Source organism: Labeo rohita, unplaced genomic scaffold, assembly GCF_022985175.1.
Source record: "Labeo rohita strain BAU-BD-2019 unplaced genomic scaffold, IGBB_LRoh.1.0 scaffold_63, whole genome shotgun sequence".
Taxonomy (NCBI): Eukaryota; Metazoa; Chordata; class Actinopteri; order Cypriniformes; family Cyprinidae; genus Labeo; species Labeo rohita.
The window spans coordinates 825,412-842,484 of record NW_026129557.1 but is presented as its reverse complement, the minus strand read 5'-3'; the positions used below and the strand labels follow the sequence as shown (position 1 = coordinate 842,484).

The 17,073-nt window shown below is 35.3% G+C and overlaps 1 protein-coding gene across 1 annotated transcript; it reads left to right on the top strand.

Moving 5' to 3' along the window:
• The first annotated feature begins 731 nt into the window (after positions 1-731).
• On the top strand, positions 732-13,391 carry luc7l3 (LUC7-like 3 pre-mRNA splicing factor). The gene is made up of 11 exons (XM_051104077.1): positions 732-947; positions 3,330-3,396; positions 3,473-3,512; positions 4,139-4,283; positions 4,580-4,654; positions 4,735-4,839; positions 4,916-5,077; positions 5,323-5,660; positions 6,103-6,284; positions 8,310-8,506; positions 12,858-13,391. The coding sequence occupies exons 1-10, from the start codon at positions 849-851 to the stop codon at positions 8,471-8,473; spliced, it is 1,377 nt and encodes a 458-aa protein (XP_050960034.1). The 5' UTR covers positions 732-848; the 3' UTR covers positions 8,474-8,506; positions 12,858-13,391.
• Positions 13,392-17,073: the final 3,682 nt, after the last annotated feature.

Here is a 17,073-nt window from a genome sequence, read left to right as displayed (position 1 = left end):
ATGATACTATGCAAACTTTGTACAATTTTTATGAGCTTTTTTTGGGTCACACTTGATACTTGAAACACAAGGGTTTTTTTTCTTTTTCTTTTTTTTTTAAACCAGGAAATTTAATGTAATACGTTTTTGTTTAATAATATTTTTTGTTAATTTTCTACAATTTTCAGGAGATTTTATGAAACTATGCAAAATTTGTAAAATTTTGAAAAAAAAAAGCTATTTTTCCCCCCATTAAAATTCAATTCTAAGCTCCATTTTTGGGTCACACGTTTCTATGCATTATTTTTTACCATTAAAATTAATGAAACTGTTCCCTTTTATTTTTGGGTCACACTTGGTGCTTGAAATGTAATGTTTTTTTGTTTGTTTGTTTGTTTTAAGAAAATGAGTATAATATATTCTTGTTCAATAACATTTTTATTAATACTTTTAATTTTTAGGAGATTTTATTATAGTATGCAATATTTACTGACCCCTTTTATTTTTGGGTCACACTTGTTATATATTACACACTTTAATTTGGGTGCAGATCTCACTAATAACTATAACATCACTTCAATAAACTCCTGATTTGCTTCTTATTAATAGTTAGTAAGACATTTGTTAAGTTCAGGTGTGTGAAATGGTCGATTTTAATGTCATGGTGATTTAAATGTGAAAACGTCATGTGACCCCGTACACTAGATGGCGCTCTAACGACTGTTTGTCGAGGTGCCTTATGGGTAACATCCGCTGCGCGCTGATCTGCCATTTTGTTGTGGGGATCAGATCAGGGGACGCAGCACACGCTCTCCTGTAAATGAATAACACGCTTCTCTTGTAGCGGGTCAGAAATAAAGCGAGGCACGATGCTTTCAGCTGCCCAGTTACTCGATGAGTTAATGGGCCGGGACCGGAACTTGGCTCCGGACGAGAAGCGGTGTAACGTGCGCTGGGATCACGAGACCGTAAGTGATCTGTCGCTGAGCAGCAGCTGAGATTCATTTAGTAACGTTACTCACACACAGAGCTCTGTACATCACTGAACCGCTTTAATAACTCGTGTAGATGTGTTTGTCTGTGTATAAGTTGAACTGAGCGGTGTGTGGTGTAATAGTTTGTCCGGGTTGTTTGGGTCCGTTAGCATTAGCTCGTGTCTCATTGTTGAACACATGCGCTAAACATGAGACTGCAGCGTCCCGCCCTCATCCTCATCCTCATCCTCATCCTCATCTGTGTATTATGTGCTTTTCTAAAGCAAAATAACGTTTATTAGCTCACAACAACTGTTTAGTATCAAACTTTAGCGTGTTACTCGTCCAGCTCACTTTGTACTAAATGAGAACATTCAAATGAGAATTGAAGAGAGGGATGGTGTTACTTTTTAAGTGCTCTTAAAACTGACAAACAATTATAGATCTACGTTTAATGAGAAACCAGAGACCTGGAGACCAAAATATCATGGTTGACCTGACTCTGTGGCTGAGTGTTTTGACTTAAACCAGGAAGAAATCACATAAAACATCACTGAAAATTGTTGCAGAAAGTTTGTACGCTACCAGTCAAATGTTTTTGAACAGTAAGATTTATTTTTAAAATTGAAATCTCTTCTACTCACCAAGCCTGTATTTATTTGGTCTGAAGTTTAGTAAAAACAGTACAACTTTGAAATATTTTTTACTATATAAAATATATTTTTTCTATTTGAATATATTTTAAAATGTAATTTATTCTTGTGATCTCGAAGCTTAATTTTAGCATCATCACCCCAGGCACATGATCCTTCAGAAATCATTAGAATATGCTTATTTGCTGCTCAAAAAACATTATTATTACTTGAAAACACGCTGGGTAGAATTATTTCAGGTTTCTTTGGTGAATAGAAAGTTCAGAAGAACAGCATTTATCTGAAATGGAAATCTTTTGTAACAGTATAAATGTCTTTATCATCACCTTTGATCAAGTGAACGCATCTTTGTTGAGTAAAAGTATTAATTTTTATACATTTTTTCCCAAATTAAAAAAAAAAAAAATACTGATTCCAAGCTTTTGAATGGTATAGTGTATAATGTTACAAAAGCCTTTTATTTTAGATAAATGCTGATCTTTGGATCTTTCTGTTCATCAAATAATCCTGAAAAAATGTACTTGACTGTTTTAAATGTTGTTGGTGATAATAATAATAAATGTTTATTGAACAGCAAATCATCATATTATAATGATTTCTGGAGGATCATGTGACACTGAAGACTGGAGTAATGATGCTGAAAATTCAGCTTTGAAATCACAGGAATAAATTACATTTTAAAATAGATTCAAATAGAAAACAGTTATTTTAAATGGCAAACAATTCACAATTGTTCTCTTATTGCTTTACTTTGTATCAAATAAATGCAGGCTTGGTGAGCAGAAGAGACTTCTTTAAGAAATATTAAAAATCTTACTGTTCAAAAACTTTTGTCTGGTACTGTACCTCATGTAAATATAATAGCATGTTATTCGCTGTTAAACGAAGATGTGTTATAGTTTATATTAAATGTAACTGATTGAATGCAAGAGGTTTTTTTCTTTTTAAACCAAGTTGGACTTAATTTTATCTTAATGTGTAATTTCATAATCACTTTTATTGTCTAAATATAGTTCAAGAATGTTGCCTAATGTACTGACCTGCATTTATGAAAAACCAAGTAATTTTGACTAAAACATTTATCTTGTATTAAATATATTTGTAATTACACATTTGTAGTGATAATGCTGCAGTTTAGTACACTTAACATGTACACTAAACTTTTAATTTGACATTATTACAAAGTGCACTTTTTAAAAGTGTTTTTAAAATTGTAGGTACACACATACGTGACCTTTTATTTTCTTAGGATAAAATATACTGGTAAGATTTCAAGTATGTTACAAGTGCACATCCAATATAATAAAGTAGTTGCTTATTCCAGTTGATTACCATGTTTTATTTTGGTAACACCTCAGGTTTTTTGGCGGGAATTATGTTCACTTAAGTCTTGTACAGTTTATTTTAAAATGTTATATGAATTACTGAAGATTGCTAATATATGGAATCAACAAGAAATATCTTTCTTTGAGTGCTCTAAAAATAAAATGCTCTATAAAATGAAAACGTACGAGAAAGCATTTGTAGGCCACAGGTGACTGGTAAATTTGTCAGTCTCAGTAGCTACAGCAAAACTCATGACCTTGTCATGGAGTTAATGCTGTTTGTCTTTTTTTTGGAGGTGACAAACCACATAAATTTGTTTAAAAAAAAGAAAAAAAAAGAGACAGAGATCTTTGGATACTCCTGAGGATTTAACACAAGTGTTTACGCTTTTCTTCAGGTGTGCAAATACTACCTGTGTGGCTTTTGCCCTGCTGAACTCTTCACAAACACACGATCAGACTTGGGTAAGGACAGATTCTCAAATATATTCGTCTTATTTTATTCTTGTGATTCACATTATAATGTTGTTTTATTTTCCAGGTCCATGTGAAAAAATCCATGATGAGAACTTGAGGAAAATGTAAGTTAATATTTGTATTGGGTGAATGTCATGAAAATATTCCCAAATCAGATAATTATAATAACTGTTTTTTTTTTTTTTTTTTTTTTTTTTTTTGTAGGACCGTTAAGATTGTGTTTTAATTCTGATGTTATTGTCATTAGCATTAATTTCCTCCCAAATTTCTATTACTATAAAACGTAAATAAATAAATTGCCATTGTAAAATGTACTAATACAGTTTTTTGTTTTAAATTGTGTGAAAAATTAAATGGATATTTGGTAGTATTTAATATTTTAATGTTGTTATTATTATTATTATTATTATTATTATTATTATTATTATTATTATTATTACTTTTTTTTATTTATTTGCATTTTAATAAGAGGAATTGTAATTATTTGTCACAAAAATGTTTTAAGGCAAAAAAAGCTCAATGGTTCTGAACATAATCTTTTTTAAGCATAGTACGGTTTCTTATTTCACCCCTGAATTATTAATAATACATTAATAAAAATAAATATTATCTGGACATGTCCTTGACAGGTTTCGTGAGGTAACATGTATAGTTTTGCATATTCAGTCTTATTTGGAACGAGTTTTCTTTAATGAATCCTGTCACTTCTAACTGTTACACATTGTCTTAGGTATGAGAAGAGCTCCCGCTTTATGAAGGAAGGATATGAGCGAGACTTCCTGCGGTACCTGCAGAGTCTCCTTGCCGAGGTGGAGCGCAGGATTCGGAGGGGCCATGCACGCTTAGCCCTGTCACAAGCCCAGCAGAACTCTGGAGTAAGCACTTGCAAAGTTACACTGTCTACACTTTTAAATGCCACATTTTGGAGCCCGACTCTTTATCATGCCACATCTAGTTAGGACAATCTGTGAAATTCAGATGCAGTTTTTATATAAATATACACAGTCAACATTTGAAGTGGATCAAGAAAGTTCCTCAAAGTTGTCCTAAGACAAGAACGGATGTTGTTTATGGTTTTAGGACAACTGTAACTTTGAAAGGTTTTGATCCACTTTAAATGTTGACTACTGTATAAAAAGTAAATCAACTCACTTCAAACTCTAATTTTCAGGCGCCGGGTCCATCTGGGAAGAATGAGGAGAAGGCTCAGGTCCTCACTACAAAGATTGAGGAGCTTGTTGTTCAGGTAGGTTCTGCCTGTCGTAAGATGAGAAGTAAGCACGAATGTGTTCAGAGAGGCATATAAATGTGTTTGTGTGTGTTCAGATTGAGGAGTTGGGCTCGGAGGGGCGTGTGGAGGAGGCGCAGGGCATGATGAAGCTGGTGGAGCAGCTAAAGGAGGAGCGGGAGCAGCTCAGTTCCACCCCTTCAGTGAGTAACGCATTCATGTTTAAGCAGACATACGGCCTGCAGACATACGGTACTGATGTGTTTTCTTGTTTGCCAGACGATTGAGAGCTTTGCAGCTCAGGAGAAGCAGATGGAGGTGTGTGAAGTCTGTGGCGCTTTCCTCATAGTTGGTGACGCTCAGTCCAGAGTGGACGATCATCTAATGGGCAAGCAGCATATGGGATATGCCAAAATCAAAGCCACGGTTGAAGAACTGAAGGTGAGTTGATGGTCAATCTTGTGAATTAGGGTTGTTATGGACATTTTTCCCATCCTGCACTTTACAATATAGTTATTTTTGATAAAGTCAACAAATGTGTAGGAGAAACACACACACACACACCAAAAAAAAAAGGGAAAACCCCTTAGTGTTACATGATGTGGTAATGTATGTTTTTGTAACTTGTTGGGTACAAATCAAAACTTGGTAATGTTTACACCGTGCTTTTCTGTTTTAACCCATAGGAAAAGCTGCGTCGACGCTCAGAGGATCCGGAGAAGGATGATCGAGGCAAGAAAGAGAGGGAGGACCGGGAGCGTGAAAGAGAGGAGCGTGAGAAAAGACGCAAAGAGGAGGAGGAGAGGGAGAAAGAGCGAGAAAAGGAGAGGGAGAGAGAGCGGGAGAAGGAGAGGGAACGTGAGCGGGAGAGGGATCGGGACAGGGAACGAGACCGAGACAGGGACAGGCGCAGGAGGAGTCACTCCAACAGCAGACACTCCAGCCGCGCGTCAGACCGCCGCAGGAGCCGCTCAAGAGACAGGAAGAGGTCCAGGAGTAAGGAACGCGACAGGAAGCGCAGCAGGTACGCAACTCGCACTGCTTTTCAAAATGTATTTATTTGTTGAAATGGTGCATTTATTTCATTTATTAATGAGATTATCATTGTAGAATTATTAATTTGCTTACAGTTTGTTAATATTATAAATTAGATTATATTTTTCAGTTTCAAGTTTAATTTTATTTTAATTAATTATTATTTATTATTATTTATTGTTATTATTATTATTATTATTATTATTTATTTATTTATTTTTTAGGTTTTTATATCAAATATTTCAGTTTACTTTCAGTTTTAGTAACTTCAGTTGTTCATATTGTTGTTTCCATTTCATTTCAGTTAACGAAAACTGTTTTTAATAGTTTGATTTAGATAATACTGTTACTTAGACATTGAACTGTTACATGTTGTGGCATTTGAGATTTCCTTAACTTGTACTGATGGACAAACCCTTACACGTCCACAGGAGCCGTGACCGAGAGAGGAGGCGCAGCCGGGAACGCTCGGACAGGAAGCGACGTTCTCGCAGCAGGGAGAGGAGGAGGTCCCGCAGCTCTGAGCGCAAGAGCCACCGGCACCGCAGCCGCAGCAGGGACAGAGAAAAGGACAGAGGAGACAGAGACAAGGACAAATCTTCAAGAGACAAAGGTGTGCCTTTTAATTAGTTTAATATTGTTGCAAAGTTTTTGAGCAGAGCAGTGAGTCTTTGTTGGCTTGTAAATAGTACTTAAACTTTGTTTGGTTCATTTTGTTGGCTTTGTTTCTTTTTGTTCTTTGTATGTTTTGGTTTTGTTTGGTTTGTATTTTTTTTTGTTTGTTTGTTTTGTTTGTTGTATCTTTGTGTGTTTAGTTGGTCAAAAGGACCATTCAAAGTTATTTTGGCCAGTTAGATTAGTGTTAGTTTCGTCAATGAAAACTATGATGATAATGTTCATTGACTAGCTTTTTCCCCATGACCAAGATGAGACGAAGACAAGATAACAATAACATCAACAAATGAAAACTATGACTATTTCAACATGCAATTTTGTTGATGAAAAAACATGACTAAAATGTATTTAAAAAAAAAAAAAACTTTACCAAAAACTTTTCCTTATTTCCGTCAAAGAAAAGGAGACAAAATGTTATTGTGGACTGCTTTACACGCCTCTATTATGTGAGCCTTGGTGTGTTGTTGCCAGATAACGAGTTCTCTGCCACAATTAATTTATAAGTTAACAGTTATAAGTTAATCTTATTGCTAAAATGTCAAGTTTTCTTTTACTAAAACTAAACTAAAATACTTTAGATTTTCTTTGACTAAAACTAGACTAAAATGACTAAAATTGAAAATAGCTGACAAAATTAGCACTATCTTCATGTCACTACTGAAATGGTGTTTTAGTCAGTTTCGCTGAGACTGATTTTTAACTATACCCTTAAACTTATGGTCATGAAATTTTCGTATGTCCCATGATTTGTTTTCATAGGTCCCATCATTTTGAGGTAAATGTGTTTAAAAGTCTAAAAAAAATCTGTCTGAAGCTTTAAGGAACGTCAATACTGACACCTTTTTCTGCAATTTTTTTCACACTTTTGTTGTGTTATTCCATAACATTTAGTTTTTTGTTTTTTTTTGTGTGTGTGTACAACTGTTCAGAACTGTGCTAGCTAACCATGTGCTGATTAGCATCTTTGAGCTAGCTTCAAAAGTATCTAAAAATTGTGATCTAAAATCACTACCAAAACATTTGGTGTCGCTTTGGTAGTGACATCTGTTTTTTTGTGTGTTATCTCATAAAATTGTCACCACCGAAGGATTTAGTGGTGTTTTGGTAGTGATCTTTTTCTTTTTTCTTTTTTTTTTTTTTTTTTTTTTTTTTTTTTTTTTTTTGGGTGTTGTTCCATAAAAGTGTCTCTACCAAAACAGTCAGTTTCAGCAGTGACAAAAGGGAACACATAATCCTCATATTTGGGGAAAAATTTTTTCCCCAAATATGGGAAAATTTTTTTTTCTTCCCCCCCCCCCCCCCCCACCCCCAAGTAGTTTTTTGCAGGTTAAAATTCTGTAATGAAATATGGTCACTACCAAAACATTACGGTCACTACATGGGATGGTATTGGGATGTTTTATCAAAAATATACTGGATAAAAAGTAGATAAAAGAGTATACTGAATTATCAGCTAAGATGTTATGATAGTGTTTGGTTCAATATATTTTCAAATGAATTAATCCTTAAGTTTGAAATCAGTATGATTACATTTTTGCCTTTTTTACAAAGAAAAGTTGGATTTAAAATGCAATAAGTCTCAATCACACTTGAAATATTGTTAAAAATTTAATTATTGATCTACCTCTGAAAAATTAACAAAATGGCTATATATACACAATGTGTATATTTAAAATGTAGATCTAAGCAAAATTTTAACAGGTTTATTATTATTTAATTAATTATAACCCTTCTAATTAAATTATGACTGTTGCGGTAGTGATAAATTTGGAGAGAGGACAAATATTCCAAAACTTTCTGAAAATACAATATGAGAATTAACTACACAATTACTAGAAATGTGTAGCTTGGGTATTATACAATTTGCATACATGTAAAGTTTTTAGGGGGGAGGGAGAATCACAATTCTGTAGAATGGACCGTATATGTATATACCTACGTCTGTTTGTTTTTTATCTCGCAGAGCACAAGGACTCCTCGGATGAGAAAAGGAGCAGCAGAAAGGGCTCGGTTGAGAAGTCTAATGAGCTCTCGAAGCCCGAGCCCATGGAGGCCGAGCCTCCCAAAGCGGAAGTGAACGGCACCGCGCAAGAGCTACATTCTGAAGGTGACACACAGTCCAATTAAAACTGATCTGATAGGACCTCAGATCAGCCCCAGGTAAGTGCACCGTCCTCCCCGGCCCGGGTCTCTCCCCCTCTCCCCTTCCCCCCTTTTTCTTTCAGTTCTGTCTGTGATTTTTCTTCCTGTTTTTTAATAGTGCATCGTAAGTATGCACTGAAGATGGGGACTAGGCTGATGAAACGGAAGAAAGTAGAAAGAAACAAACCCAGAGGGAAAGGCCAGTGTAGTCCTGAAAAACATGCCTGGAGGTACCTCGTTTTGTATCGGTCATACATCTGTCTCTTTAGACAAGTTCTCTTCCAAATTTACGTGTTTTATTTATTTTTTTATTATTTATTTTTTCCTAACTCTGCCTTTACTACCTCAGTCTGTTTACTCTATGCTCGCAGTAAGATTAAACTAGTTGACTGAACTTTGTTTTTCACATCTAAAATGATTGTGTGCTCATATGTATGTACATGCATAAGCACACAGCATTTTACCATCTGATGTCTGTAAGGTGTTAATAAGAGGTCCAAGGAGTTCATTCAACTGCAGTGAATACAGATATATGCCTTTTCTTTTTTTTTTGTTGGGAGTTACATGGATATGTTGCACTTTTAATACCGTCTGTTCTTAAAGTTGAGATCCGATAGCTTTGGGATGATGGAAGTGTAGGGTTAATGAATTATTGCAGCTGACTTCCACACCTCACACAGCGTTGGTGTTGTGAGCGACTCCCCCCCCCATGAAAAGCCAATTTAAAAATCAAGGATACTGTCAATCTGTGCAGGTACTCACCCAAGGTACTCCTTTCACTACCCACATCCATTTGAATGCTGTTGCCTGTGAACGTGTCTCAGAGCTTGATGTTTATTTACCCTTATCTCTTCTCTCCCAGTTTTTAAATGTTCTCAGTTTTGCTTTCTGTTGGTTTTCAAGTGCCAATGGTTTACTCTACGCCTAAACGGGTGGATGTCAGGTTTAAAGATGAGCCCAATTGATATCCCACAGTAACCTATCAAACCAGATCAAGCTCAAAACAGTTCTTTCTCCTTGTTTGTGTCGCTTATTTTCATTTTGCCTGTTCGGTAACCAGTAATAGGTTTGAATTAGGGCTGGGCAATATACCTAAAGAATGTCGGTTCATCATATTGATGAAATTTAATGTCTAACTCGCAAATCGGCTTAAAGGTTGGTTTAAATTGACTTTTTTTATTTTTGTCTTCAATAAAAGGAATCATCATTTTGCCATTGTAGCCTATTCAAAATGGCAGTCCAAAAAAGTTAAATGTAATTATTTTATTATGGATGCACTAGGGCTGTCAAGTGAGTGATTGATTGATTTATTCATTTGTTTGTTTTTGTTTGTTTGTTTGTTTTAATATCTAATAAAATATGTGACAAATAAATTACACAGTTTTGGCTGAGAAATTAAGTTTATTTAAAATCACTGAGTAGACATCACTAAAAATTTTGGAGTTTAGTTGTTTGTTTTTTCTTTGTTTGCGTGTTTTGATTTTGTTTGTTTTTTGTTTTCTTTTGTTTTGTCAAAATAACAATTTTGACTTATTTTAGCCAGTTATATTAGAAGGATTTAATGAAAGATGTAAAACAAAGAACCTGTTAAGGTTTAATTTGTTTGCAGTTCCTTGTGTATATATATCTTTTTCATTTATCATATATGAAATCTTTCGCTCAAACATCTAATCATAAGATAAATGTGCAGACTTCCTCAGACATATAGAGGCAACAGATCATTACATCAGAAGTTTTTAAAGTTTTTAATCCAAAAGTTTAAACTGACTTCTGGAAATAAATGAAATGTGCATAACATAAGACTATAATAAGATGAGATTTTTGAATTGCCCATATATCCATGTCTGTTTATTGTTTATCTCACAGAGATATTACCCCCAAAAGATGATTTAAAATCATTGAATAGACATTACAAAATTTTGTTTTGGGGATTTGTTGTATTTTTTTTATTTTTTTTTTTTTGTTCGTTTGTAATGTTTAAACTTTTAATCTTTTGTTTGTTTGTTTGTTTGTTTTGTTTGTCAAAGACAACTTTGACCTTTTTTAGCCAGTTAGATTATATCTAATGGAAGATGTAAAATAAAGAACGTTTTAAGGTTTAATTTTTCTGTAGTTCCATGTGTATTTTTTTTATTTTTATTTTTTTCATTTATCATATCATTTTTAGCCCAAACATATCATAAGACAAATGTGCAGCCTTCCTCAAACATATAGAGGCAACAAATACTTACAGCAGAAGTTTCAATAAGTTTTATTCCAAGAGTTTCAACTGACTTGCGAAATTTAAATGAAAATGCTTTAATCTAACTCTTATTTTTGAATCGCCCAGCAATCCATATGTTTATTGTTTGTCTCACAGAGAAATTGCCACCAAAAGATCATTTCAAATCATTGAACAGACATTATAAAATGTTTTGTTTTGGGGTTTTGTTGTTTTTGTTCTTTGTTTATATATTTTGGATTTGTTTGGTTTGTTGCCTTTTTTTTTTTTTTTTTTTCTCCTTGTATCTTTTGTTTGATTGGTTGTATTTTCTTTGTTTTTGTTGCATCGTTTTGTTTTAATTTGTCAAAGACAGTTTTGACTTATTTTAGCCAGTTAGATTAAATCTAATGGAAAATGTAAAATAAAGAACCTATTAAAGGTTTAACTTTTCTGTAGTTCCATGTGTATTTTCATTTATCATGTAATTTTTGGCTCAAACATCTCATGGTAAGACAAATGTGCAGACTCTCATAACCATATAGAGGCAACAAATCCTTGCACCAGAAGTTTCAGAAGGTTTTATTCCAAAAGTTTAAACTGACTTGTGGAACTAAATGAAGTATGTCTTAATTTAACTCTTATTTTTCAGTTGCGCAGATGTCCATGTCTATTTATTTATCTCACAGAGAAATTACCCTGAAAAGAGCATTTAAAACCATTAAATACAAGTTTTGTTTTAGGGGTTTGTTGTTTTGTATGTTTTGGTTTTGTTTGGTTTGTTGTATTTTTATTTATTTTTTTTATTTTTATTTTTTGTTTGGTTTGTTTAAAAGACAATTTTGACTTATTTTAGCCAGTTAGAGAGATTTAATGGAAGATGTAAAATAAAGAACCTATTAAGGTTTAATTTTTTCTGTAGTTTCCCATGTATTTTTATCAAATGTGCAGACTTCCTCAAACATATAGAGGCAACAATTTTTATTCCAAGAGTTTAAACTGACTTGCGGAACTAAGTGAAATATGCCTAATCTAACTTTATCCAGATATCCATGTCTGTATATTATTTGTCTCATAGAGAAATTACCCCCAGAAGATCATTTAAATGATTGAATTTACATTACAAAAAGTAGTTAGGAAAGTTGCATAACAGAACAATATTGACAACAATGCGTCTGTTTATGTATTCATTTATTTATATTTATTTTTTTTTAATTGAACTGCAATTAATCATACAGATATTTGACAGTCAGCACTCTTGGTCATGTGAGATTGCTGAATCATACAATATTTATACATTTAAATATGATACAAGTATAAGGCAAAAACCCACACAGGGCCATTATTACCCTTATATCTTGAATTTTGGGGGCATATAATTTCATTCTCATCAGCTACATCATGCAGTCAGTCATCATCCTGCATCATGGTTGTCAGGAAGTGTAAGATAACACAAATGTGCATTAATTGCGTTCATTATAACATGTCCCCCCCCCACAATTAATCACACCACATTAATGCATTAAATTGTCAGTTTTGAATCTGTTTATAGGATCAGTCAAACTAATACAGTTTTACGTTTTTGCGATCTTTAACTGCTGAGTCAATCAGGGACATTGGATATATCGCTCAGCCCTAGTGTGAATTAGCTTGTGTTTTAATGCAGGTGTGTCTTTTTGAAGTAAACTTTTACTTTCACTTTCTTTCTCTCTCGTGTTTTGTTTAAATTCCCTACTTGTGTTGTCCTTAAAATAGCATTGCATGCTTTCAGAGCAAGATCAGCCACCTACAGTGTCACAGTCTGGCCGTATAGAAGAGGGATATCAATTCTTTAAATATTTCATGGTTTTATTTGTGTGCTTACCTTCAATGGTTTTTACTTGCAGCTGCAGTAACTATCACTGCTGCTGTTGTAAATACAAGCCTTTATAGATCTTTAGTTTAAACATTTTAAAACTGATCAAGCGGATAAACAAGAAATATATTAATAAGTGATCCAATGTGTTGATTTGCTAAATTGGACAATAAACAAAAATGTGGTTTGATCGTTTTTTTTAAAACAATTGTGTAAATGAGAGTATAGAACTGGTGTAGTGTTTTTGGTTCTGCTGTTAAGTGAGTCTGGTTTCACAAACTAATGGAGTTTCTCTGACCATTTGTGTACATCAGGGGGAGTTTGAACAGCTGCAAGAGGAAGACCTGAAGACCTCCATCCGACAACTCACCTCCGCTGCTTTAAAACAAGGTGAACCACAGATGTAGTGGCCTATATGATAAAGATGTAAATGTCAAATGGTTCTGTAGCCCTTTTTCAGTGTTTCCGCAGGACCTCTCGTGTTCTTTTTATTATGTTTGTTTGTTTGGTTTTCTTTGGTCTTACTGCTATGAGCTGACGTAGATGCAAATGCAGGTCCACCATTATTTCTGTTAGTATGCATTCAGAATGAATAAAATACTTGTGGCATGTTTGCTCTGTACAGTCCGCTCTCACTTGACACGTTGGAAATATTGACCATCGGTTTTGTTCAGTATTTTGACTGGAAGCCTTAAAGGTCTCTCAACTGCTTTATCTCTTATTTTCCCCTCTGTATGCTAAATCCCAAATCTTTATACGATTTTAGTTTAGAGAAGTGTTTTCATTTTGTTCCAGTTTTAAAAACCTGTATTTGTCATGAATAAAAATGAAGAAAAAACGCTGGTGTGTTCTTTTTCAAAATGCTATGGGAGCATGTAAAAAATGCTCATTTCACGTGTAACTGCTACAGATACCAGTTTTTTTTTTTTTTTTTTTTTGTTAAACTTGTTAAACTTGTTAAACAAAAAAGGATTTTTGCAGTTGTTAAAGGGGTGGTTCACCCAGAAGTGAAAATTGTGCCATTAATTTCCCTTATGTCTTTCCAAACCCGGAAGACCTTCGTTCATCTTCTGAACATATTTTTGATGAAATACAAGAGCTTTCAGACCCTACATAGACTGCAAAGCAACTTACACGGTCAAGACCCAGAAAGCTAGTAAGGACATCAACAGAATAGTCCATGTGACATCAGTGGTTTAACTGTAATTTTATGAAGCTACAAGAATACTTTTATTTAAAAATAAATAAATAACTTTATTCAACGGTTTCCTCCGCGTCACCTTAGTGCCATTTTGGAGAGTATCATATGCATGCGTTGTTTACGTACAGATCAAATTGCTATTAAAGTTTTGGATTATTTTGTTGCCCTTCTTGGTAACTTTCTGGACCTTGAATGTGGTATGAACCTTGCAGTCTATGGAGGGTCAGAGACCTCTTGGATTTCATAAAAATATCTTAATTTGTGTTCCGAAGACGAACAAGGATCTTACGGGTTTGGATCGACATGAAGTTGTGTAATTGACAGAATTTTCAATTTTGGGTGAACTATCACTTTAATACAACAAAGGTCAAAGCAAATCTTGGTCAAAGGACTGCCAAAATATTTAGTAGTATGTCCAGGATTGCATTTATACAACACATCTTCAAACCTACAGAACATACTTCAACGGCTGAGATGTTCATGTTTTTCAGTACTTTAAATATGTCTCTGTGTGTGAATTCATGATTGCCTGGCCAGGCGTGTCGGTTCACTTAGAGCAGGGGTGCTCAACCCCGGTCGTGGAGATCTACCTTCCTACAGAGTTCAGCTCCAACCGTGACCAAACACACCTGAACCAGCTAATTAGGATCTGAAGGAGCACTTGATAATTACAGACAGGTGTGTTTGATTAGGGTTGGAACTAAACTCTGCATGAAGGTAGATCTCCAGGACCAGGGTTGAGCAACCCTGACACTTGTAGTTCGGTTTGTTTTGTTCATTTGGTCCTGGTCCGTTTAGCATTCACACTGGCATTTTTGACCACAAACCTAAAGATGCCGAATCCAAATGCATGGTGATACATTCACAACCTGATTGGTCGGGTTGAGTGATGTATATTTTGTGACGGAACTCAACGAACACTCCAAATGAAAGGAAAAGGTGTGTTTGACTTAAAACCGCGCTGCGTTGTATATGACAAAGTACCAGTTCACTGATCTGTCTGCTCAGTGCCGCTTTAAGTCGAATACAGCTAATGCCGTCTTCTGGACTAAGCACACTTGTTGCGTGTATATGATTTTACATTCACCACCTGCAAACTCGCAAAGAGCTTTTAAAAAAAGGCACTTCCTCGTTGCTCCACATTTGCCCTCTGCTCATTTTGTTTTGGATACACCACTTGTTCCCTCCGTGAAATCATGTCACATAGCGTTGCATCTTGTCATTACTTCCTGTTTTTGGTTCGTTTAGAAGTGTTTGGCCCTTGTGTTCCTGTTTCATTCGAACCGTACCAGAGTTCATTTGGAAGCAGACCAAGACCCACCTTTTTTAGCGGTCTCGGTCTGCATGTTTGGTGTGGCAGTGTTCAGACATGGGGTGTATTCACACCTCTGTTGTTTGGTTAAAATGAATCCAACTCAAGTTTGTTTACCCCCCCTTAATGCAGATCTTTTGGGCAGGTGTGAATACAGCAGTCACACTCGGTGCGGACCAAACAACCAAAACGAGGCCCAGCTGAAGATGTGGTCTCGGTCCGGTTCCAAACAAACTCTGGTACGGTTGAATGGATGACCTTAAGCACATGTGTGGTTTTATTTTATTTCTGGTTCACTTGTGAAAAGGGCAGTGTGAAAGCAAACCACACCAAGCAAAAAAAAAAAAAAATTGCAGTTCTGTCCACCTGTTTCTGAGAGTGGCCCTTATGAAAATTAACCATGGGTTTACAACAAATAAAACCAAAAAGCCATGGTCTTGCTACGCTGACCATAGTTTAACCATGGTATTTGTAGTAAAACTATGGTTATACAAATGGTAATCAGTTTGCCAAAAATGTGTATTTAACTAGGTATAACACATGGGACAAAAACAACAGATTTTGTTGATAGTCTAAAAAGAACCTACATACAATCAAATTAAAAATAAGGCTCAACAGATCTCAGTTCTGGTTCCTTCTCCGTCACACCGTTTCCTTCTATTGATGGAGCAATCAGAATTGGTTATGGTTATATATATATATATATATATATATATATATATATATATATATATATATATATATATATATATATATATATATATATATATATATATATATATATATATATATATATATATATGTATGTATATTTATGTATGTATATGTATATATATGTATGTATATATATGTATATGTATATACAGTGGGTACGGAAAGTATTCAGACCCCCTTAAATTTTTCACTCTTTGTTATATTGCAGCCATTTGCTAAAATCAATTAAGTTCATTTTTTTTCCTCATTAATGTACACACAGCACCCCATATTGACAGAAAAACACAGAATTGTTGACATTTTTGCAGATTTATTAAAAAAGAAAAACTGAAATATCACATGGTCCTAAGTATTCAGACCCTTTGCTCAGTATTTAGTAGAAGCACCCTTTTGATCTAATACAGCCATGAGTCTTTTTGGGAAAGATGCAACAAGTTTTTCACACCTGGATTTGGGGATCCTCTGCCATTCCTCCTTGCAGATCCTCTCCAGTTCTGTCAGGTTGGATGGTAAACGTTGGTGGACAGCCATTTTTAGGTCTCTCCAGAGATGCTCAATTGGGTTTAAGTCAGGGCTCTGGCTGGGCCATTTAAGAACAGTCACGGAGTTGTTGTGAAGCCACTCCTTCGTTATTTTAGCTGTGTGCTTAGGTTCATTGTCTTGTTGGATGGTAAACCTTCGGCCCAGTCTGAGGTCCTGAGCACTCTGGAGAAGGTTTTCGTCCAGGATATCCCTGTACTTGGCCGTGTTCATCTTTCCCTCGATTGCAACCAGTCGTCCTGTCCCTGCAGCTGAAAAACACCCCCACAGCATGATGCTGCCACCACCATGCTTCACTGTTGGGACTGTATTGGACAGGTGATGAGCAGTGCCTGGTTTTCTCCACACATACCGCTTAGAATTAAGGCCAAAAAGTTCTATCTTGGTCCCATCAGACCAGAGAATCTTATTTGTCACCATCTTGGAGTCCTTCAGGTGGGCTTTCATGTGTCTTGCACTGAGGAGAGGCTTCCGTCGGTCCACTCTGCCATAAAGCCCCGAATGGTGGAGGGCTGCAGTGATGGTTGACTTTCTACAACTTTCTCCCATCTCCCGACTGCATCTCTGGAGCTCAGCCACAGTGATCTTTGGGTTCTTCTTTACCTCTCTCACCAAGGCTCTTCTCCCCCGATAGCTCAGTTTGGCCGGACGGCCAGCTCTAGGAAGGGTTCTGGTCGTCCCAAACGTCTTCCATTTAAGGATTATGGAGGCCACTGTGCTCTTAGGAACCTTAAGTGCAGCAGAAATGTTTTTGTAACCTTGG